The sequence below is a fragment of the Schistocerca piceifrons genome, chromosome X (assembly GCF_021461385.2).
Source record: "Schistocerca piceifrons isolate TAMUIC-IGC-003096 chromosome X, iqSchPice1.1, whole genome shotgun sequence".
NCBI lineage: Eukaryota > Metazoa > Arthropoda > Insecta > Orthoptera > Acrididae > Schistocerca > Schistocerca piceifrons.
Genome location: NC_060149.1, coordinates 396776784 through 396802227, shown reverse-complemented (window position 1 = coordinate 396802227; position 25444 = coordinate 396776784). Strand labels below are relative to the sequence as shown.

General features: G+C 38.7%; 1 protein-coding gene across 1 annotated transcript in view; it reads left to right on the top strand.

Annotated features, from left to right (window-relative positions):
• The window catches only part of LOC124723147 (hemicentin-1-like), a 754903-nt gene that overhangs the window by 498215 nt on the left and 231244 nt on the right, over nt 1–25444 (top strand). Inside the window, exons 38-40 of the mRNA XM_047248337.1 lie at nt 1734–1833; nt 9967–10088; nt 10578–10743. Coding sequence (XP_047104293.1) covers nt 1734–1833; nt 9967–10088; nt 10578–10743 — 388 coding nt within the window. The remainder of the gene's footprint in view (nt 1–1733; nt 1834–9966; nt 10089–10577; nt 10744–25444) is intronic.

The following is a 25444-nucleotide window of genomic DNA, read 5'->3' as shown; positions in this document are numbered from 1 at the left end:
AAGCCAACAAAATAAGCTGTAACCATAAATCCAGTTTTTGAACTTGCCTACATTTTCAGGCTATTCAAAATAAATCAGTGTGCACTGCTCCAAATATCATATTCAGTTCTTTGTAACTATCACCATATTATTTATTGTTTAAATATATGAATATTGTATTTGTTCTTTTGGACATGTCTGAAAGAACAGATACCATCAGTGATCATGCAGCTCGTTGGAAAGAAATTACAATAAAATGAATACCCCTATCCGCATACAGGCATTGATATAAGTCAACAGGGACAGTTGAAAATGTGTGCCCTGTCCGGGTCTCGAACCTAGGATCCCCTACTTACATGGCAGATGCTCTATCCATCTGAGCCACTGAAGACACAGAGGATAGTGTAACTGCAGGGTCTTATCTACGTCACACCTCCTGTGAGATCCACATTCCCAACTTATTGTCCTGCATTATATTCTTAGTGCCCCTGCCCATTATACTCATTACACACGGCTTTTTGCCAATTCCCGTAAGAGTTTGGGCACTTTTTGTGCATCTGCACAGAAGAAAATGGTCAAATGGCCAGTGAGCCTTATGTTGGGAATGTGAGTCTCATGGGAGGCGTACCAGAGATAAGTCCCTGCAGTTTTACTATCGTCTGTGTCCTTGGTGGCTCAGATGGATAGAGCATCTGCCATGTAAGCAGGAGATCCTGGGTGTGAGTCCCAGTCGGGCATACATTTTCAACTGTCCCCGTTGACTTATATCAATGCCTGTAGGCAGCTAGGGATATTCATTTCATTGTAATTTCATTCTAACGAGCTGCACGGTCACCGATAGTATCTGTTCTTTCAGATATGTCCGAAAGAACAGATACCATATAGTTAAGGATCTGCGGCCATTTGACCATCTTCTTCTGTGCGGATGCACGAACAGTGCCCAAAGTCTTACGGAAATCGGCAAAAAGCCGCGAGTAATGAGTATAATGGGCAAGGGCACTAAGAATATAGTGTTGGATATTAAGTTCGGAATGTGCCTCTCACAGCAGGTGTGCCAGAGATAAGTCCCTGCAGTTGCACTATCCTCTGTATCCTTGGTGGCTCAGATGGATAGAGCATCTGCCATGTAAGCAGGAGATCCCGGCTTCGAGTCCCGGTCGGCGCACACATTTTCAACTGTCCCCGTTGACTTATATCAACACCTGTATGCAACTAGGGGTATTCATTTCACTGTAATTTTATTTATTGTTTGTTGTTAATAGAACACCTCCCTCTCTGGTCCTAATTTGCTTTAAGTTCAGACTGTTTCTCTGACAATTACTTAATTTTATCTGGACTTGAGGCTCAGCATTTGACCTATAACAGTTATAATTTCAATTTGCTTGCCCAGTCATTGCTACATTTTCAAGAAGAGTATTATTTCATACTATACATCACCATCTTTAAATGCTAGATCAAATTTTTCTCATGTGACACAAAATGATTTGCCATTATTTAGCCATGCGGAGTGGTTGCTTGGTTTGTGGCGCCACATCACGGATTGCATGGCCCCTCCCGCCAGAGGTTCGAGTCCTGCCTCGGGCATGGGTGTCTGTGTTGTTCTTAGCATAAGTTAGTTTAAGTTGTGTGTATGTCTAGTGACCAATGACCTCAGCAGTTTGGTCCCTTAGGAAGTAACACACATTTGAACATTTTTGCCATTATCTAAACAAAATTAAATGTAGTAACAAAAATTTTTGTTTTTAATATTTCAGGTTATTCCTAATGTCACTAGAGCTCATGGTGGAAAGTATTCTTGTTTAGCAATCAATAAGGCAGGTACAACAGAGCAGAAATTTAATGTGGAAATTCAAGGTGAGTTTCTGTAATTCTATGAATAGTTCTTTCCCTTTTTTACAAATATCTGTAAATATTTGTCAAGGGCTATTCAGTTAATTTAAAAATACAACTGCCTGACAGATAAAAAATTTTCTGACAGACTGAGAGTCATAGCTTTTGTGTGCAAGTACTCTACCAACTGAGCTATCAAAGCACAACTCACAATCTGCTCTCACAACTGTACTTCCACCTCACATCCTACCTTCCAAACTTAATAGGAGTTCTCTTGCATTCCTTGCAGGACTAGCACTCCTGAAAGAAATGATACTGCAGAGACACTGGTTAGCCAAAGCTGGAGGACTTTTTCCAGAATGAATTTTCACTCTGCAGCAGTGTATGGTCAGATTTGAATCTTCTTGGCAGATTAAAACTAAGTGTTGGACTGACACTCAAACCTGGGACCTATTCCTTTTGTGGGCAAGTGCTGTACTGACTGAGCTATCCAAGCACATCTCACAGCCCAGCCTCACAGCTTTACTTGCAACTGTACTTCATCTTCTACCTTCCAAATTTTACAGATGTTTTCCTGGATACCTTGCAGGACTAGTATCCTTGGAAGAAAGGACACTGTGGAGACATGACTTGGCCACAGCCTGGGGGACTGTTTCCAGAATGAATTTTTACTCTCAGCAGAGTGTTTGCAGATTTGAAAGTCTCTGGCAAATTAAAAATGAGTGCTGTTCCAGGCCTCAAACCTAAGACCTTTGCCTTTCATTAGCAAGTGCTACTTCCACCAGCACCTCATCTCCTACCTTCTCTCTGCTACAGAGTGAAAATTCATTCAGGAAACAACCTCCTGGATGTGACTAAACTACATCTTCCCATTATCTTTTCTTCCAGGATGCTAGTCTCACGTGTTTGGAAGGCAAGAAGGTAGGAATTGCGGGACTGGTGGAAGTAAAGTTGTGAGGGTGGGTTGTGTGTCATACTTCGATAGCTCAGTCAGTAGTCAAAGTAACCACATAGAAGTCCTGCTCCAGCACATAGTTTCATTCTGCCAGGAAGTTTCAAATCAGCTTACACTCCACTGCATAATGAAAATTTTTCTGTATCTTCAAAATAGATTTTAAATATGAGATAGTGACTTATGTGATTTGATAAGAAGTGACATGAAAACTAATGTCTGCAAAAAATATCTCTTTTAAATTTAGCAGATTATTTTTTATGTGAACCATGTCAGAGATGACAAAATACAATGGGACTTCCAGATTGTCAAACATGTCAGGGATACCAAAATACAAAGTGACTTTAAGACTGTACTGTGAGAACTGTTCTTAGTCGTAGTGATAAGAGTTGATATAAGAGTTAATTTTTGTAGCTGCAGGGCACTGAGACCTTAAACAAACCTCTGTTCACATTTCCTTATATTCTGGAATTAATAGTCTCCACAACCATCACAAACAGGTGTTTCAAATATGTAAGCAATTGTACAAAGTGGTGAGTCCTCTAATGCTTAAATTTTTAAGAACTATCCCACACTTTCAACTTTGTTAGAGGTAATCTGCCATTACTATGACAACAGTTGTTGGAGCATATAGGCACTAGATTAGCAGAGCACAACAGTAGTCATACTGATCAGAATCTTATTCCGTGCAGTAGCTGAGGTACTTGGGCTGCCCTATTGTCAAGTTTACATACAGCATTGAGATGTGATCATGTTTAAAGTAAAATAATGACATAAAGTAGCAAAAAGTTGAGAGCTCTGTGGTAAGACATTAAAATCTCACACAAGCCCTTGGAACATGGAAATCACCCAGGATGCCAGACACTGATCATCAGAACGGACTTCTCACAGAACACTATAGACAGTCCATGATCTCCTGGGAACGGACAGTGTACAGAACACTGACTGAAGCATTGCAGAGAGGCAGGAGGAGATGATAATACAAAAATACAAAGAGCAAGCAGCTTCCCAAGTGATTCCATATGTTAGTGAGTAGCTGATGGTTATGGCAAGTTATTATGTCACACATATTGTGCTGAGAAGACATGGGAAAGCAGAAGCATACTTTAGTTGACATCATAGTCATACCTTTTTCAGTTGAAAATCAATTTGCAAAATAAGTACTAGCAGACGACTTTGTTTTCAATGAGTGCTGTGGCATGGAGATTAAGACACTGGATTTCCATTACTGAGTAGTGTAGTTAAAACCTTCATCTGGCCATCCAGATTTAGATTTCCTGTCATTTCCCTAAAGTGAAAACCATGAAGTTTCCTTTAAAGAGGAAATGACCAATTTCACTCTTTGTGTGTGTGACCTCAATAGCGGGTTGGCCTCCAAGCATAATACCTTCTCTAGTAGCCATCATCAAATGCTGTGCTTATAGTGAGTAGTTAAGCAAGCCCATATCACTATAAAACTTCACATTTTGTGTGATTGCTCTATCATTATAAATAATTTATTATTAGTGATAGCCTTGTATGGTCTACACCATATCCAGTTTGATGACCACCAGATCAAAACTGCTTGTGCTATAAGTTATATGATCCAGCCACAAGTTTCTGATTTTCTGCAGTTGCATGTACAGCTGTGCCAGCTAAGTTAAGAATGGCATCTTATTCTGTGGCATAATCCCAAGTCAGATGATGAATCTCTTGGTCCTAAATTTTATGGAGGCTGCTATGTGACTTATCAGTAGTACCAGAGAAATTTTACTATTCATTAACTATTGTTATCAAATAGAAACCACTGCAGGTGTGCCTCATAGTTAAGGCTATGTGTTGGAGCTGCCCCAAAATGTATTTTAAAATACATATTTCAGTAAAGTATTACAGAATTTCAGTTATCAGGATGCATTTAGAATATTTCCTATGCAAATTTAAATATATACTGCTTTGGACAGTACTCATGTGACCACCTGATTTTCTGCCACAGGCAGAGTGACAAAACTTCTTTGAATTCTATACTAAGTGACATTTTTCTAATCTTTCCAATAACAAGATATATCTTGTTTGTATCCCTATTTGATCTGCATTTCTTTCACACAGCACTACTCATGTGATTTTTTCTCCTCACTTTGTTACACGTGTTTGTAGATGCCACATAAAATTGCAAGTCATTCCAGGCAGCAGTTGACTGTAGGCAGTCATTTGATGTAGTTTTGGTGCACCACCACTTTCAGTCACACCAGGCGAAGATGCAAGACCTGCCCAATCCAACCACCCAGCACCTGCTACTCCAGTCCTGTCAGGCTTATCCTACCTCCTCGGAGGCTGGACCACCTGTGAAAGCAGCCATGTCATAAACTAACTCTACTGCAAATGCTACACAGCTTTTAATGTCTGCATGAGAACCAACCTGCTGTGCACCAGGATGAGTGTCCACCACCAAACTGTTACCAAGAAAAATGTTGACCAACTGGTGGCATAACATGCAGCTAAGCACAACATGCTCAGTTTCCATGGCTGCTTCACAACCTGGACCATGTGGATTCTCTCTTCTACCACCAGCTTCTCCAACCTATGCAGGTTGGAGTTATCCGTAAATCACATCCTCCACTTCCATAATCATCCTGGCCTCGCTCTGAGGTAACCCACTGTCTCGACACCCTCCAGCTGACTGTTCCCCTTCCCTCTGTCCTGTCACACCTTCCCATTTCATGTCCCACTACTGCCTTCAGTATGCACCAGCTCCCACCAACTCTTACAATTGGTCTCCACCAGCCCCTACAATCATGCACTACATGCCCAGCCCATGTACTTGCCACTCCTCTCTGCTGCATTACTAGCTGGCAAACCAGCTGCCTCCCTCTGAGCTGCTAACCACTCACCCCCAATCCTCCTCCCTGCTTCCCACGTCCCTCTCCTTTGACCCACCCCATCTGGCTTCGCCCCTAACATCTGCCAAAACATGTGTGTGTGTAAAAACTCTAGCTCATCAAGGGATAACTCGAAAAGCTAGCAAGTTTCTTTCCTTTGGTGTTGGCTTATATGTTTCAAATGTTGCTTGTGAGGGTCTGTCCTATTTGCTCCATTATTATGTAGTACAGACCAATGTGAAACTACACTCACTATACAAGTTTATGTTTTCTAAATATTCCATTCAATTACCTGGTGGTTCCTTAGTTTTGTGCAGGCTAGGAAAAGAGGATACCATCTCTTTTATTATTCAAGTGGTGTTGACTTTCCAGAATGTTTATGGGGAATCACAGTCTTGAACATGACTGTTAACAGCAACTGTGCATAAACTTCAATTAGTAAAGTAAACAGCCCATCAGTAGCCATTACTGATTGGCTGTTTACTTTACTAATCAAAATTTATGAGTAATAAATTAGATGCATCATCAGACTTCAAAAATGGAGTAATTCTTCGCAAAAGTATTTGGGTCCATACTGTATAAGAAGTTAAAACTGAGTCATCACATAAATAAACTAATCAAGAAGGTTATTTCAGTGTGTTACATCCTTAGAATTGTCTTTATTTGTATCAACTTAAAGTCAAAAGTGTTGCTTATTTTTTGTGTTTTGGGTTCCTGCTGTCTTTTGAAATTGTTTTCTGGGGCAACGCAACTGAAGTAAATAAGGTGTTTGTTCAGTGGAAGGAGGTAGTAAAAATATTGTGTAAAGTAGATAACTATACACTTTACAGAAGCCTCTTTTGGGATCTTGGAATTCTTATACTGACTCCACAGTACATATACTTCTTAAAGGTTTATGTTGCCAATTATAAAAATCAGTTTCAGCTGATCTATGATATACATGATGACAAAAATAATTTTCATATGAACTCTGCCTTCTTCTTTATGGTACAGAATGGAGTCAGTACTCTGGCAGGAAGACATTCAATAAGCCCCTGTCTAACATAAAACAAGAAATGAGGAATCTGTACCAATTCAAATGAAAATTTAAGAAAAATGTCTTATAGCCACTGTTTCCACAAATTATCCAAATATATAGATTCAGGGATTTAAAAGTTCTGTTAGCTACACAACAAGGGTTCATTATAAAGTTGCTACACATACCATTGTAATCAAGCAAATATTAAGTAACTAATAGAAATAAACAACAGCCTTCTAGTGAAACTCAGGAGGTAGCAGTTTTTTTTTTTTTAATTTAATTTAATTTTTTTTTCAAAATGACAGCTTTCTTTCTAATATTCTCAAACAAATTTAGACCACATTAGCATGAAACTAATGACTTGTCGCCTGAATATGTTTCTTATATTTCATTTTATCTGTTTCTACAATTGTGTTATAATTTCATGTATTGACTCGTTCCATGACCATGGAGACTTCTCCTAAATGTGGTCCCACGGAACAATAAATAAATAAATAAATAAAAATAAATAAAATAAAGCAGAATAATGGTAGCCTATTATTAATGCATTATACAGATTACAACTAGAAGAGTTTCTTGTCTTTTGTTAATGTATATTTTGACTTATTACACGTCTCTAAAGATTCTTCTTCTTGATGAAAGCTACAGAACATAGCGAAAGAGTGAATGAATGGATGAAATAATGGAATAGTGAATACAAAAACTCTTAGATTAACAGAAGTATGAATGTTAAGAAGTAAGATACAAAGAGTAAAGTGGTGAGCAGTTGGAAGCTGATTTGGGGGATGGAGGAAAATATGATTCTAGAAATGGATTAGAACATCTTATCAGGCCAGGTGGAGTATGGAACTAAATGATGTGTCAGAGGGGTAGTTCATTATAATTGACAATGTTCTGCTTTGTACTTACCGATGTCTCATCCAGCAGTCACTCCCTCAGGTTGCTGTACAACTTTCCAAAGAAGTCTTCACAGGGCAGCATTTTCCCACTCACACCCACCCCTCCCACTTCCCCACCCACCCCCCTGCCACCCGCCATCTGGAAATAAAAAAAAAACTGGAAGACAAACAGATTTGCCATGCCATATCTCTGCATAATTGTAATTCTCCAACCACACCAACTAATCACCTAATCGTCTGCAAAAGATCACCCTGTTGGTAATGACTACATTAAACAATGGAAAATCCAGGTTGGAATGTAACAGTATTATAAAAAGGATAGTTGTTACTCCCCATATAGTGGAGATGCTGAGTCACAAATAGGCATACCAAAAAGACTGTCAGAAAGTGAGCTTTTGGCCAACAAGTCCTTGGTCAAAAATTGGCAATACACACACACTCACACACACACACACACACACACATCACAGTCTATGGTTGATGAAGCTAGACTGCAAGCAGCACCACTGCTGTTTGCAGTCTACCTTCAGCAGCCAGAGACTGTGGTTATGTGTGTGTGAGTTGTATTTGGATGAGTGTGTGTGGGTATCTTGTCTATTTTCACGAAGGCCTTGTTGGCCAAAAGCTCACTTTCTCACAATCTTTTTGGTGTGCCTGGTGAGTAGCAACTATTATTTTCATAATACTGTTAGTAATGATTGTCACTTTGGACTGCAGTAACTGAATCTTATCCTTTGCCAAAGATCAAAAACCTCTCATTATGCCCTGAACTATGGGTTATCTTCACCAAAATCCTTCCCACATCTCCCAAAATTGTACACCACTGACAATCCAAGCTATGAAATATCCTGGTCTGTCCTTTTGGCAGTCCTTCTTCCAGTGCCTGATCACATGAGTCATGTATATGTGAAAGACCCATATGCCAGACCTGTCTTGTGTACCATCCAGGATAAACTATTTCAATCCTGTAACAGGTATATACTTTCCCATCAGACAGAGGACCACCAATGCTGTTTCAGCTATTGCATAGCTGTTTATATGGGGGTTATTTCCACTAAATTGTGGTCAAAGGCATGACTGACCACCCACGGACCACAAAATGGTTACCATCAACACCCATTCATATGAATTATCATCCCCAAAACAAACTTCTCTGAATTGCATATGTGGAAACTGTCTTGAGAATAAATCTTTCAGTCCAGTAATCCCCTAGCCTCAACTTTTGACTCCATGTTCTATAATAACCTCCTCTCCTGACACCCAACACAACTCCTCAGCTTCTTATGCCTCAGTACTTCTCCTTAATCCCTTGATTTCAGTTCCTTGCACTGTGAGTCTATGAGTCATCACTGACGCTGTTCCTCAGTATGTACCCTCTCCCTTTATACTATTCTTTCAGCCCCCCAAACTTCCCCACCCAAATTCCTCCCTGAAACTCTCATTTATCATTTGCAACACACTGCTGATTCTGTCTACATCTAAATTAGGTTTCCACTTGTGGTATTCATGAATTCAGTCCATCCCACCCACCCCCTCTTAATCCTTCCTCCTCTAGTTCCCTTCCACTTTCATTGTTCTTCACAACCTCTCCACCAAACGCGACCTCTCACCACAGACTACTTGCAGTGTCAGAACAATGTATGTGTTTGTCCATAAGGCCTAAGGAAAAATGTGAATTATTATTTTCCAATCTTCCAATACTAATATTTACATTGTTGTTGTAGTTCAGATCATGTTCTCAACATAATTTTTGAAAGTGTTCCATTTGCGTTTACCTGTGGTAAACAGCATAAAATCACAGATTTAGTTTTATCACACATTTAGTGAAGACAATTACTAGAACAAAAAATAATTTTAATTTGTAACAAGGACATTCTCCATCTATTGAAAGAGATAATATAGCTGGAGGAAATAAAACCATATATGATTCAAGGAGGAAGGTCACATATGCAAGACAAGAAGACTGGCTCTGCATTTTTCTCCCATCAGGTATTGTGTGACTTTCCTACGTAAACCATGACTAATCTTGTTTCCTCCAGGTATATCTTGTTCAAAAAGCTATGGTATTTATTAAGTTTTCTTTGTGCATATGTCTGGTCTTCCAATCTTTACTGGGTTGACTTTTAATTTTTATGTATTTATAAAAACAAATTTTGTATTTCATTATTTGGATAGGGTATTTGAAGTAGATGATTTTTCACTAAATGAAAATTTCGTCCATAGTGGCATAGTGAGTCAAGGGGTGTATTTTTTAAATATATTAAATAGCATTCAATAGCAAATTTTTATAACAGTTTTTAATTTAAAAATATCTTTGGAACAGTATTTTGCTTCAAAATATATTTAGAAACTCTATTTTTGCTTCTCTTTCATAAAGTTTATAATAGTTACCTAGTAGTCACTTACCACTATGTATTTGACAAATCTTGCCAGAGCCACCGTCAGTTGTTCCTGGAATACCAACTGTCCAGAACCACCCAGTGAAACTTCATCAGAGAACAGTTCTGAAGTGTGCATTAGATGGTTCTCCTGCACCAACTTATACATGGTATAAAGTAAGCATAAAATAAAACATGAGTTCATATTAAATGTAATACATTGCTGTTTTTATCTTGCGATACAAGGTTTGCAGTGTATTTTTGAATATTAACAAAACAAAAGTCTTGATCAGAAGACAGTGCCTAATATTTTTATTTACTTCTCACTGCAATTTGTATCCTACTACTTATCTTCTGGTCATAACTGCAAAAGAAACTTTGTTGACAGTTTTTGCTTTCAAAGTTGTTTGTATTCATATATATTACCCCATGAAAGAGAATTTTGGTATAGTCATCTGTCCTTGATGAAACACTATGTTGTAGACATTACTGTCTCTCAATCAGTATTATAACTACATGTGCAGCTAGTTTATTAACATCTTTTGAAGCATCTTCATGATGGATTGTGTATATAAAATGTTGCTGATTCTTAACTATACTAAATGTAATTTACAAACAGCATAATTCATGAATTCTTTCATCTCTCTTTAATGCTGCTGTGCACAGAATGGGATACCACTTGTTGCGGGGACATCAGAAAATATTTACATATCATCAGATGGCAAGCAACTGCATTTGATGTATGCATTAGAAGATGATGTCGGCCTGTATTCTTGTATTGCTGAAAATCCAGCTGGCTATGAGCAGATGGCTTTCCAACTAAAGGTTGAAGGTAAGTTGTAGAAAAATAATACTAGTGTGTAATGAACGCAGGAAGAGGGTAGACATAGAAAGAATCAGTATTTAGTTGTAAACAGTTCTAGCTGTGTTAGAAAAGAGTCAGAGGTCCAAACACTAATAGAAAACACTGAATCAAATCATAATAGGTATGGAAAGAAGGCTAATGCCAGAAATACGTTGAGCCAAAATTTTTACAAAGGACCTAACCACGTTCAGAAAGGATAAATTAAATACACTTGGTTATGGAGTGTTTATTATGGTCAGAAGTAGTTTACTTTGTAGTGAAACTGTAGTGGATACTTCCTGTAAGTTAGTGTGTGTGGAAGCTATACTTGACAACCAGAAAAAAATTAATAATTGGTTCTTTTTACTGAGCCCCAACTCAGATGATACATTTGCTGGACAGTTCAAAGAAACCTTGAGTGTCAATTAAAATAGGTACCCCACTTGTACAGTTATAGTGGTTTGTGACTTCAATCTGTGTAGGCAAAAATACATGTTTAAAATTATTTTGGACAACTATTTCAGGAATCTACTCAAAGTGTAGACGGTGGATACAGAGGTCAGTGATCACAAGGTTTTGGTAGCTAGAGACCTTGCTAAGAGACAGTCTCCACTTCTTCCAATGTGACTGTGCAAGCATAGACCAGACATGATTTAAATTCAGAGAACTGGTATCTATGGCAACTGAGAGATATATACCAAATAAATTAATAAGACATGATACTGATCCCCCATGATATACAAAATAGGTCAGAACACTGTTGCAGAAGCAACAAATAAGGCATGCCACATTTAAAAGACTGTAAAATATCCAAGATTGGTAAAGTTTTACAGAATCTCAAAATTTAGTGTGAACTTCAAAGTGAGATGCTTTTAATAGTTTCCACAACAAAGCTGTCTCAAAATCTGGTAGAAAACCCAAAGAGATCATAGTCATATGTAAAGTACACCAATGGCAAGACACAATCAACACCTTCACTGCATGATGACAATGGTGATGTTATTGATGGCAGCACAACTGAAGCAGAGTTACAAAACATGGTTTTCCAAAATTCCTTTACGAAAGAAGGCAGAGTAAATACTCCAGAATTTGAATCAACAACAACTGTCAACATGAGTAACTTAGCAGCAGATATCCTCAGTCTAGTGAAGCAGCTTAAAACACTTAAGAAAGGCAAGGCTTCCAGTCCACATTGTATACCAGTCAGGTTCCTTTCAGAGTATGCAGAAACAATAGCCCCATACTTAGCAATCATAGGCAACTACTCGCTTGTAGAAAGATCCATACCCAAAGACTGGAAAGTTGTGTAAGTCATACCAATACCTAGGAAAGAAAATAGGAATAATCCACTGAATTACAGACCATATCACTGACATTAATTTGCAGTAGGATTTTTGAACATATACTGTGCTCCAAAAATTATAAATCACCTTGAATAAAATGATTTATTGACAAATAGCCAACACGGATTCAGAAAATATCATTGCGATACACATGTAGCTCTTTATTCTCACAAAGTAATGAGTACCATTCCTCACAAATGACTTCTAATTAAATAGTGTGACTATGGAGCATTGTATCATTTGTATGAATGGATTTGCGATTTCCTGTCAGAAAGGTCGCAGATAGTAATAATTGATGGGAAGTCATCGAGGAAAACACAAGCAACATCTGGCGTTCCCTTAGGGAGTGTTATAAGCCCTCTGTTGTTCCTGATCTTTATAAATGATTTAGGAGGCAATCTGAGCAGTCCTCTTAGATTGTTTGCAGATGTTGCTGTCATTTGCCGTCATGTAAAGTCATCAGATGATCAAAAAAATTTGAAAAATTATTTAGATAAGACATCTATATGGTGGAAAAGAATTATGAAAAGTGTGAAGTCATCCAAGCGAGCACTAAAAATAATCCCCTAAATTTCATTTAGGGGAAGGTGGGGTAACGTGGCCACTCTAAGTGAAACTGAATTTTCATGAAACCATGGCTATTAACAGAAGTTTCTTGGATATACATCTCGAATCTACATACTGTAAAGCATCACACCAAATATTTATAACTAAGGTAAAAGTTTATTTTATAGGATATATAAAAGTTTTTCTGAAAGCTTACATAGTGGCCACTTTTCCCTACCTAATGAAATAAAGTGACCTGCCTTTTGCCACCATTCACAAATAGACTGTTTAAAACGTGGGTAGGCTTATATTATTTATTTCACAATTGATTATAATTAGGAGAACAATAATACAAATGAGAAAGAAACAGGTTGCAGTACACTGTTGGCACAAAAAAGGTCCACAAATAAGAAACATTAATTATTTCTAATGATGTAAATAGAGAAATCAGTGACACAGTGGACTGCTATTTCAGTCTGATTCATTCACAGTTTATCCATTCAGAAACAATATTAAGTCATGTACAAAATTCCCATTTGAGGTTGTTGCCATTCATATGACATCCAGCGCACACTTTGTGGGCCCAGCGTTTATGTCTCCAACATCTAATCCATCCTTCATTTTCTTTAGATCTAGAAAACACTTCCTTGCAGTAAAAGCAGTCTGTGCCACAGTCCTCATGAGTGGAATTTTCTTCTTCCATTTCTTCTTGAAAAAGTTTCTTTTTAGCAGAAACTCTAATTAGAGTATGGTCCCACCTTTAGCTTCTTACCTTTGTTTTGTGTTGCCTTACATTGTAGAATATTGGCCTTCCCTGTTTGTTTTCCTTCAAACGTCCTTTTTTTCATTAAAAGCTACAACTCTTTCTTTCTTTTAGCTTCAGGCAACACATTTTTATAAGTGCTTGAAGTGATTATGACAGACTTTTACTTTTCACTCTTAGTTCGTCTTTGATCCACACTCTGTTTCTTAGGGAAAGCTTTTGCGTCCTTTGGGCTTATGTGGAACCCACCTGTTGGATACTCAGAGGGAAGTTATTAATGGTCAAACACTGAGGGGAACCTTCTCTTGGACAAGGCTTACCACCAATAATCTGAAGGAAGCCTGCACTTGAAAGGCAGCTCATAATTTGGTTCTAGAAATGAACCAGGAGGTGTATTTGAAAAAGATACAGCAGTTTGGCATCCAGAGGGACCATCGCTTGCAGAAGACTCAGCTGTTTCAAATGAGAAGAATCAATTTTTTAAAAAGGCACAATATTGGTGTCCCTATCCAAAGGAATATCAGTACCTCAGCTGCAGTATAATCTTCATCGGTAAACACTTTAGGGTCTAGAGGAAAAATTCACACTGTCTGGTGCTATCGACTGCTGTGTTAGAATAGCTGCAATAAGAAGTACTTCACCCAAGAGTGCAGTTATTGGAAACTATGTAACAGTTCTTCCTGGATTAATGCAAATAAATTTTTCACAAGCTTTGGTGTAGAAGGTTTTAAAAGGAGACATGAATGCTTCATCTAAAAGTTGGAGCTTGTGGCTACAGTGTGGGTGCAAGCACACAACAGTTGTATGATATTCTCTGGCCTTGTCAATGAAATCTTAGCTTTTAGTATGGGTGGAATGGCCATCTAAGATTAGTACAACTGAATCTTGAGCAGTCGATTTTGCATGTTTTAAAAAATGTGGCATGTTGTTGTTGTTGTTGTTGTGGTCTTCAGTCCTGAGACTGGTTTGATGCAGCTCTCCTTGCTACTCTATCCTGTGCGAGCTTCTTCATCTCCCAGTACCTACTGCAGCCTACCTCCTTCTGAATCTGCTTAGTGTATTCATCTCTTGGTCTCCCTCTATGATTTTTACCATACACGCTGCCCTCCAGTACTAAATTGGTGATCCCTTGATGCCTCAGAACATGTCCTACCAACCGATCCCTTCTTCTAGTCAAGTTGTGCCACAAACTTCTCTTCTCTCCAATTCTGTTCAATACCTCCTCATTAGTGATGTGATCTACCCATTTAATCTTCAGCATTCTTCTGTAGCAACACATTTCGAAAGCTTCTATTCTCATCTTGTCTAAACTATTTATTGTCCATGTTTCACTTCCATACATGGCTACACTCCATACCAATACTTTCAGAAACGACTTCCTGACACTTAAATCTATACTCGATGTTAACAAATTTCTCTTCTTCAGAAACGCTTTCCTTGCCATTGCCAGTCTACATTTTATATTCTCTCTACTTTGACCATCATCAGTTATTTTGCTCCCCAAATAGCAAAACTCCTTTACTACTTTAAGTGTCTCATTTGCTAATCTAATTCCCTCAGCGTCAGCCGACTTAATTCAACTACATTCCATTATCCTCATTTTGCTTCTGTTGATGTTCATTTATACCCTCCTTTCAAGACACTATCCATTCCGTTCAACTGCTCTTCCAAGACCTTTGCAGTCTCTGACAGAATTACAATGTCATTGGCGAACCTCAAAGTTTTTATTCCTTCTTCCTGGATTTTAATAACTACTCCGAACTTTTCTTTTGTTTCCTTCTCTGCTTGCTCAATATACAGATTGAACAGCATCAGGGAGAGGCTACAAACCTGTCTCACTCCCTTCCCAACCACGGCTTCCCTTTCATGTCCCTCGACTCTTATAAATTTTACCCCTGCCACTTTCAGAATTTGAAAGAGAGTATTCCAGTCAACATTGTCAAAAGCTTTCTCTAAGTCTACAAATGCTAGAAACGTAGGTTTGCCTTTCCTTAATCTTTCTTCTAAGATAAGTCGTAGGGTCAGTATTGCCCCACGTGTTCCAACATTTCTATGGAATCCAAACTGATCTTTGCCGAGGTCAGCTTCTACCAGTTTTTCCATTCGTCTGTAAAGAATTCGAGTTAGTATTTTGCAGCTGTGACTTATTAAACTGATAGTTTGGTAATTTTCACATCTATCAACACCTGCTTTCCTTGGGATTGGAATTATTATATTTTTCTTGAACTCTGAGCGAATTTCGCCTGTCTCATACATCTTGCTCACCAGATGGTAGATTTTTGTTAGGACTGGCTCTCCCAAGGCTTTCAGTAGTTCTAATGGAATGTTGTCTACTCCCGGAGCCTTGTTTCGACTTAGGTCTTTCCGCGCTCTGTCAAACTCTTCATGCAGTATCATATATCCCATTTCATCTTCATCTACATCCTCTTCCATTTCCATAATATTGTCCTCAAGAACATCGCCCCTGTATAGACCCTCTATATGCTCTTTCCACCTTTCTGCTTTCCCTTCTTTGCTTAGAACTGGGTTTTCATCTGAGCTCTTGAGATTCATGCAAGTGGTTCTCTTTTCTCCAAAGGTCTCTTTAATTTTCCTGTAGGCAGTATCTATCGTACCCCTCATGAGATAAGCCTCTACGTCCTTATATTTGTCCTCTAGCCATACCTGCTTCGCCATTTTGCGCTTCCTGTTGATCTCATTTTTGAGACGTTCGTATTCCTTTTTGTCTGCTTCACTTACACCATTTTTATATTTTCTCCTTTCATCAATTAAATTCTGTATCTCTGATTTCTAGTAGCCCTCATCTTTTTACCTACTTGATCCTCTGCTGCCTTCACTATTTCATTCTTCAAAAGCCTCCCATTCTTCTTCTACTGTATTTCTTTCCCCGATTCCTGTCAATTGTTCCCTTATGCTCTCCCTGAAACTCTGTACAACCTCTGGTTTAGTCAGTTTATCCAGGTCCCATCTCCTCAAATTCCCACCTTTTTTGCAGTTTCTTCAGTTTTAATCTACAGTTCATAACCGATAGATTGTGGTCAGAGTCCACATCTGCCCCTGGAAATGTCTTACAATTTTTATTTTTTTATTTTACTTACATGTCAAGTTCCGTAGGACCAAATTGAGGAGCAAATCTCCAAGGTCATGGAACATGTCAGTACATGATCTTACAACATGAAAGTAATAACAGATAAAAATAAATGTTCATGAACCTGAAAGAAAATCAGACCATAAGTTTAAGCAAATGCTATCATCAATACAATGAGAATCATCTTGATTTTTCAAGGAACTTCTCAACAGAATAGAAGGAGTGACCCATGAGGAAACTCTTCAGTTTCGATTTGAAAGTGCGTGGAGTACTGCTAAGATTTTTGGATTCGAGTGGCAGCTTATTGAAAATGGATGCAGCAGTATACTGCACTTTTTTTTGCACAAGAGTTAATTAAGTCCGATCCTAATGGAGGTTTGATTTCTGCCGAGTATTAACCGAGTGAAAACTGCTTATTGTTGGAAATAAACTAATATTGGTAACAAGAAATGACAATAAGGAATATACATATTGAGAGGCCAATGTCAAAATACCCAGACTCGTGAACAGAGGTCGACAAGAGGTTCATGAACTCACACCACTTATTGCCCGAACCGCCCATTTCTGAGCCAAAAATATCCTTCTAGAATGGAAATAGTTACCCCAAAACATAATACCATACGACATAAGTGAATGAAAATAAGTAAAGTAGACTAATTTACGTGTCGAAGTATCACTCACTTTCGATACCGTTCGAATAGTGAAAATGACAGTATTAAGTCTTTGAACAAGATCCTGAACGTGGGCTTTCCACGACAGCTTACTATCTATCTGAACACCTAGGAATTTGAACTGTTCAGTTTCACTAATCATATGCCCGTTCTGTAAGATTAAAACGTCAGGTTTTGTTGAATTGTGTCTTAGAAACTGTAAAAACTGAGTCTTACTGTGATTTAACGTTAGTTTATTTTCTACAAGCCATGAACTGAGGTCATGTACTGCACTACTTGAAACCGAGTCAATGTTGCACACAACATCCTTCACTACCAAGCTAGTGTCATCAGCAAACATAAATATTTTAGAGTTACCCATAATACTAGAGGGCATATCATTTAAATAAGTAAGGAAAAGGAGTGGCCCCAACACTGATCCCTGGGGCACCCCCCACTTGACAGTACCCCACTCAGATCCCACATCACAGCTATTATCAACATTGTGAATAATGACCTTTTGCTGCCTGTTGCTAAAGTAAGAGGTGAACCAATTGTGATCTACTCCCCTTATTCCATAATGGTCCAACTTCTAGAGCAATATTGTGAGATCAACACAGTCAAATGCCTTTGTTAAATCAAAAAATTCGCCAAGCGTTTGAAACTTTTTGTTTAGCCCATCCAGTACCTCACAGAGAAAAGAGAATATAGCATTTTCAGTTGTCAAACGACTTCTAAAGCTGAACTGTACATTTGATAGCAAATCGTGTGATATAAAATGATCAATTAACCTTACATACACAGCCTTTTTGATAACTTTTGCAAACACTGATGACATAGAAATAGGTCTAAAATTATCTTCATTATCCCTTTCTCCCTTTTTATAAAGCGGCTTTACTAATGAGTACTTTAATCGCTCAGGAAACTGACCATTCCTAAAGGAAAAATTACAAATATGGCTAAATACGGGGCTAACATGTGCAGCACAGTACTTTAATATTCTACTAGACACTCCATCATAACCATGAGAGTCCTTAGTCTTCAGTGATTTAATTATTGACTCAATCTCCCTCTTGTCTGTATCACAGAGGAGTATTTCAGACGTCAATCTCGGAAAGGCATTTGCTAAGAAATTTATATGATTTCCTGTAGAAACTAAATATTTATTTAATTCACCAGCAATGCTCAGAAAATGGTTGTTAGATACTGTACATATATCTGATTTATCAGTAACAGAAATATTATTACTGCGGACTGACTTTATATCATGAACCTTGTGCTGCTGACCAGACACTTCCTTCATAACTGACCATATGGTTTTAATTTTATCCTGTGAATTAGATATTCTATTTGCATACCACATACTTTTTGCCTTGCTAATAACATTTTAAGCACCTTACAATACTGCTTGTAATGGGCTACTGTAGCTTGATTGTGACTACTTCTAACATTTTGATATAATTCCCGCTTTGTTCTACATGATATCCTTATCCCACTAATCAGCCAACCGGGCTGTCCATTACTGCTAGTACCCCATTTAGAATGTTCTAATGGAAAGCAACTCTCAAAGAGCATGAGAAATGTGTTATGGAAAGCATTGTATTTATCATCTATATTATTGGCACTATAAACATCTTGCCACTCTTGTTCCGTGACAAGTTTTGAAAAACTCTCTATTGCTGTTGGATTAACTTTCCTGCATAGTTTGTAATTAAATCCGACATTGGTTTGAGTACAAAAACCTTTTAGTGTTAAAATTTGTGCATCATGGTCTGAAAGGCCATTCACCGTTTTACTAACAGAATGCCCATCTACTAATGAAGAATGAATAAAATTATTGTCTATGACTGTGCTACTGTTCCCCTGCACCCTAGTTGGAAAAAACACAGTTTGCATCAGATCATATGAATTTAGGAGATCTATCAACATCCTTTTTCTTGCACAATCATGTACAAAATTAATATTGAAGTCACCACATATAACTACTTTCTGGTACTTCCTACAAAGTGAGTCAAGAACCCTCTCTAGCTTAAGCAAAAATGCTCTGAAGTCGGAGTTAAGGGACCTATAAACAACAGCAATTAGAAGTTTAGTTTCACTAAATTCAACTAATGCTGCACAACTTTCAAATATCTGTCCAGTGCAGTGTCGTGATACGTCTATGGACTCAAATGAAATACTGTTTTTTACGTACAGAGCCACTCCCCCACCTCACAAGGAACTCCTTGAGAAACAGCCAGCTAATCTGTAGCCTGGTAAAGGAAGCCTCTGAATTATCAAATTATTTAAGTGGTGCTCTGATATACCAATAATTTCAGAGTTAACATCTATTAGCAGTTCACTAACTTTATCTCTAATACTCTTATATTTTGATGAAATATGCTAATTCCTTCTCTACTTGGAAACATTACATCCTCTGGAGGTGAGCCCTTAGTTAGAGGCACTTCCTTTATGCAGGTATACCTATCAGCTGACTTCAGTCTAAAAAAGGTGTAGCTCTAACACCAACTACTACAGAAATTTTTCCATGAGTGATACCACTACCACCACCACCACCACCACCACCACCACCACCCACTACACTGTCACCTATAAGCTTAGCCAGCCTCCCCTTCCCATACCTATTGAGGTGCAGGCCATGCCTAGTTAAACCCCATCTACTGATACACCCAACTGGCACCTCTGAGATATGATCCATGCCCTCCACCATCAGTGCCCTCCCCAGCCCCACATTAACACACCTAACAGCCGCATTAAGGTGAGGCCGATCATGATGCTGAAACAGTTGCACGAAGTGCACATTAGTGCCACCAGTTTGAGTAGCTATCTTAACCGAGTCACCACTGACATCATATTCCCCATCCTTATCGAGACTGTTCCCTGCTCCACCCACTATCACTACCTGATCCTCTTTCATAAAATTCTTACATAACTTCCCTATGCTTTCAGTCACCTGAGCCAACCCTGCACTAGGCTTCACAATGCTGGTGACCTGGTACTCACTCCCCAACACTTCCTGCAACTGCTGGCCCACACCTCTACCGTGGGAACTACCTAGCAGAAGAACCTTCATTCTGCTAGACTTTGCAACTAACCTAGGCTTCCTAATTGCTGAGGACTGCTGCAAGTTACCTACATCTACGGCTACATGAGGCTTCTCTCCACTCAACTCTGACAGTTGGTTGTATCTATTGCATGTATGCAAAGTAAAACTGTCTGAATACCTCCTCTTCCTAGCTACCTTTTTGCCAACTGCCAGTTCCCATTCCCCACCACCCTTCACCCTCCTCAACCTATCTAGTTCCTCCTTTGCACATTGTAACTGCACCTGAAGGGCACAGATCTTATGCTCCTGCTCCTCTATTAACTTGTTTCTACTACAGATTCTACATTCCCAGGAGAGGATCTCCCTAAAATGACCACTGGCTTCCCCACTGCATTCCCCGCAGTGAAAATACTTTGAACAAATCCCACACCGTAATCCACTACTCACAAACCTACAACAGAGCCCACACTTTTCACTCTTGGTAAAATTTTACAGTTACTGAAAAAATTATATGTCTATATTACCAAAGTTCAGTTGCAACAGTAGAACTATTTAAGAACTAACAATAAGGGTCTCGAAATTTTCTGCCTACTAAGAAAGCAGCTACTTGTATTAATACTACTACAACACAGCCAATACCAATTCCAGCAAAACTTCACAAAATTATTAGCTAAAACCAAAAAATTAAAACAACCACTGCAACACTAAGCAAAGTTAAAACACTAAATGAAAATTTTACTGAAATATTTCACTAGAAAGAATAATAAACGTCAGTTGAAAACTAAAGCACGAAATTTACTAAACGACTTCAACACACTGAAAACTCTATAAAACACAGCGAGCGAACGATTACAAAAGTTTATTAAGTCGTTATTTCGCCACAAACGGCACGCAACACCACTGAAATCTATTAAATTTAATAACTGTATTTAAAATCTGGTTCCTAAATCTCTGTCTTACCATTATATAATCTATCTGAAACCTTCTAGTATCCAAAAAGTATTCCAAAAAGCTTTCACTCAGATTCCACTCACTAGGGTGGCATGCATATTACGTTCCTGATGGAGCACTGTTTTTATGTTCATCCTTCATTCTTCGCCTAGGGAAGATTACAAATGGGGTAGAAATTTCCTCTTGCAGACAAAGACACTAAAAAGATTCCACAGCAAACCTCTATCAGGTGAAGTAGTGGCTCTGACTTGTCATCCTCCTTTGAGTGCAAACACTTTGCTGTTCTTGGAAACTGTCAGAAGACCGGTTTCATCTACATTATAAGTATGATGAGCAGGTTGAAACTGTTTATCTTGCACTATCTTAAGGAAATCAAAAACCTTGCCTACATTCACATTGTTAAACACTTGTGCTCTAGCCACAGAAGTAGATTCTGGCTTCCTAAGATTAATATTAGGATGCTGTTCTCTAAAGCACACCACCCAGTCTTTCCTTGCCATTTCAGACTCTGTTGAAACGGTGGGGTATTTTGTTATGCGTTACCAATTTGACTACTAATTGCCGCATGTCATTCACTGTAATTCCATAAAATCACTTGTTGTTGTCTTCAGTCCTGAGACTGGTTTGATGCAGCTCTCCATGCTACTCTATCCTGTGCAAGCTTCTTCATCTCCCAGTACTCACTGCAACCTACATCCATCTGAATCTGCTTAGTGTATTCATCTCTTGGTCTCCCTCTACAATTTTTACCCTCCACGCTGCCCTCCAATGCTAAATTTGTGATCCCTTGATGCCTCAGAACATGTTCTACCAACCGGTCCCTTCTTCTTGTCAAGTTGTGCCACAAACTCCTCTTCTCCCCAATTCTATTCACTACCTCCTCATTAGTTATGTGATCTACCCATCTAATCTTCAGCATTCTTCTGTAGCACCACATTTCGAAAGCTTCTATTCTCTTCTTGTCCAAACTATTTATCGTCCATGTTTCACTTCCATACATGGCTACACTCCATACCAATACTTTCAGAAACGACTTCCTGACACTTAAATCTATACTCGATGTTAACAAATTTCTCTTCTTTAGAAACGCTTTCCTTGCCATTGCCAGTCTACATTTTATATCCTCTCTACTTCGACCATCATCAGTTATTTTGCTCCCCAAATAGCAAAACTCCTTTACTACTTTAAGTGTCTCATTTCCTAATCTAATTCCCTCAGCATCACCCGACTTAATTCAACTACATTCCATTATCCTAGTTTTGCTTTTGTTGATGTTCATCTTATATCCTCCTTTCAAGACATTGTCCATTCTGTTCAACTGCTCTTCCAAGTTCTTTGTTGTCTCTGATAGGATTACAATGTCATCGGCGAACCTCAACGTTTTTATTTCTTCTCCATGGACTTTAATACCTACTCTGAATTTTTCTTTTGTTTCCTTTACTGCTTGCTCAATATACAGATTGAATAACATCGGGAGAGGCTACAACCCTGTCTCACTCCCTTCCCAACTGCTGCTTCCCTTTCATGTCCCTCGACTCTTATAACTGCCATCTGGTTTCTGTACAAATTGTAAATAGCCTTTCGCTCCCTGTATTTTACCCCTGCCACCTTTAGAATTTGAAAGAGAGTATTCCAATCAACATTGTCAAAAGCTTTCTCCAAGTCAACAAATGCTAGAAATGTAGGTTTGCCTTTCCTTAATCTATTTTCTAAGTTAAATCATAGGGTCAGTGTTGCCTCACGTGTTCCAACATTTCTGCAGAATCCAAACTGATCTTCGCCAAGGTCGGCTGCTACCAGTTTTTCCATTCGTCTGTAAAGAATTCGAGTTAGTATTTTGCAGCTGTGACTTATTAAACTGATAGTTCGGTAATTTTCACATCTGTCAACACCTGCTTTCTTTGGGATTGGAATAATTATATTCTTCTTGAAGTCTGAGGGTATTTCGCCTGTCTCATACATCTTGCTCACCAGATGGTAGAGTTTTGTCAGGACTGGGTCTCCCAAGGCTGTCAGTAGTTCCAATGGAATGTTGTCTACTCCCGGCGCCTTGTTTCGACTCAGGTCTTTCAGTGCTCTGTCAAACTCTTCACGCAGTATCGTATCTCCCATTTCATCTTCATCTACATCCTCTTCCATTTCCATAATATTGTCCTCAAGTACATCACCATTGTATAGACCCTCTATATACTCCTTCCACCTTTCTGCTTTCCCTTCTTTGCTTAGAACTGGGTTTTCATCTGAGCTCTTGAGATTCATGCAAGTGGTTCTCTTTTCTCCAAAGGTCTCTTTAATTTTCCTGTAGGCAGTATCTATCGTACCCCTCATGAGATAAGCCTCTACATCCTTATATTTGTCCTCTAGCCATACCTGCTTCGCCATTTTGCACTTCCTGTTGATCTCATTTTTGCGACGTTCGTATTCCTTTTTGTCTGCTTCACTTACACCATTTTTATATTTTCTCCTTTCATCAATTAAATTCTGTATCTCTGATTTCTAGTAGCCCTCATCTTTTTACCTACTTGATCCTCTGCTGCCTTCACTATTTCATTCCTCAAAAGCTACCCATTCTTCTTCTACTGTATTTCTTTCCCCCATTCCTGTCAATTGTTCCCTTATGCTCTCCCTGAAACTCTGTACAACCTCTGGTTTAGTCAGTTTATCCAGGTCCCATCTCCTCAAATTCCCACCGTTTTGCAGTTTCTTCAGTTTTAATCTACAGTTCATAACCAATAGATTGTGGTCAGAGTCTACATCTGCCCCTGGAAATGTCTTACAATTTAAAACCTGGTCCCTAAATCTCTGTCTTACCATTATATAATCTATCTGATACCTTCTAGTATCTCCAGGATTCTTCCATGTATACAACCTTCTTTTATGAATCTTGAACCAAGTGTTAGCTATGATTAAGTTATGCTCTGTGCAAAATTCTACCAGACGACTTCCTCTTTCATTTCTCTCCCCCAATCCATATTCACCCACTATGTTTCCTTCTCTCCCTTTTCCTACTCTCGAATTCCAGTCACCCATGACTATTAAATTTTCATCTCCCTTCACTACCTGAATAATTTCTTTTATCTCATCATACATTTCATCAATTTCTTCATCATCTGCAGAACTAGTTGGCATATAAACTTGTACTACCGTAGTAGGCATGGGCTACGTGTCTATCTTGGCCACAATAATGCATTCACTATGCTGTTGGTAGTAGCTTACCCACACTCCTATTTTTTTTATTCATTATTAAACCTACTCCTGCATTACCCCTATTTGATTTTGTATTTATAGCCCTGTATTCACCTGACCAAAAGTCTTGTTCCTCCTGCCACCGAACTTCACTAATTCCCACTATATCTAACTTCAACCTATCCATTTCCCTTTTTAAATTTTCTAACCTACCTGCCCGATTAAGGGATCTGACATTCCACACTCTGATCCGTAGAATGCCAGTTTTCTTTCTCCTGATAATGATGTCCTCCTGAGTAGGCTGTAGTTTCCCCTTGCTTTCACCTGTTCGCAGTGCCAGCACAGCAAGGCCATTTTGGTTAGTGTTGCAAGGCCAGATCAGTCAATCATCCAGACTGTTGCCCCTGCAACTACTGAAAAGGCTGCTGCCCCTCTTCAGGAACCACACGTTTGTCTGGCCTCTCAACAGAAACCCCTCCATTGTGGTTGCACCTACGGTACAACCATCTGTATCGCTGAGGCACGCAAGCCTCCCCACCAACAGCAAGGTCCATGGTTCATAGGGGTAGGAAAATCATTTATCCATTTCAAAAATGTAATTAAGGAGTTCTTGCTCTTGTTCTTCTCTGAACACTGCCCTTAAGCTGCCCATAACCTTTTTACTGCCAACTGATGTCTTTTTTTTTTGTCTAGAATTCTTCATTTTAGCATATTATGTGAAATGTTGAATTGTATTGCTGCTGTTGAAAAAGGCATGTTATCATTCTTTACTGCTTCAGTTGCCTTTTGCATTGCAACAGTGTCCCATGTTTGTTGTTCTCTTTTACATATGTATTTTCTTGGCACCTTGAAGCACTTGGAAACCCTTGCAGGAGAGCGGAATAATGGATATTGTGCATAACACAATTTGTAATGTTTTAATTTCAGTTTTTATACTATGCATAAAATATGGAATTAGTTAATTCTCATTCAGATAAACAGATTGACAATGAACTATCAGGAATAGTGGCCAGTTTTCCCAATCGGATGCCATGTCTGTATCAGTGGATCACTCGCGAAACAATACAACCGAAGGAAATGATATTGACTTGTATCTGTAAAGAAAAATGCATTGCA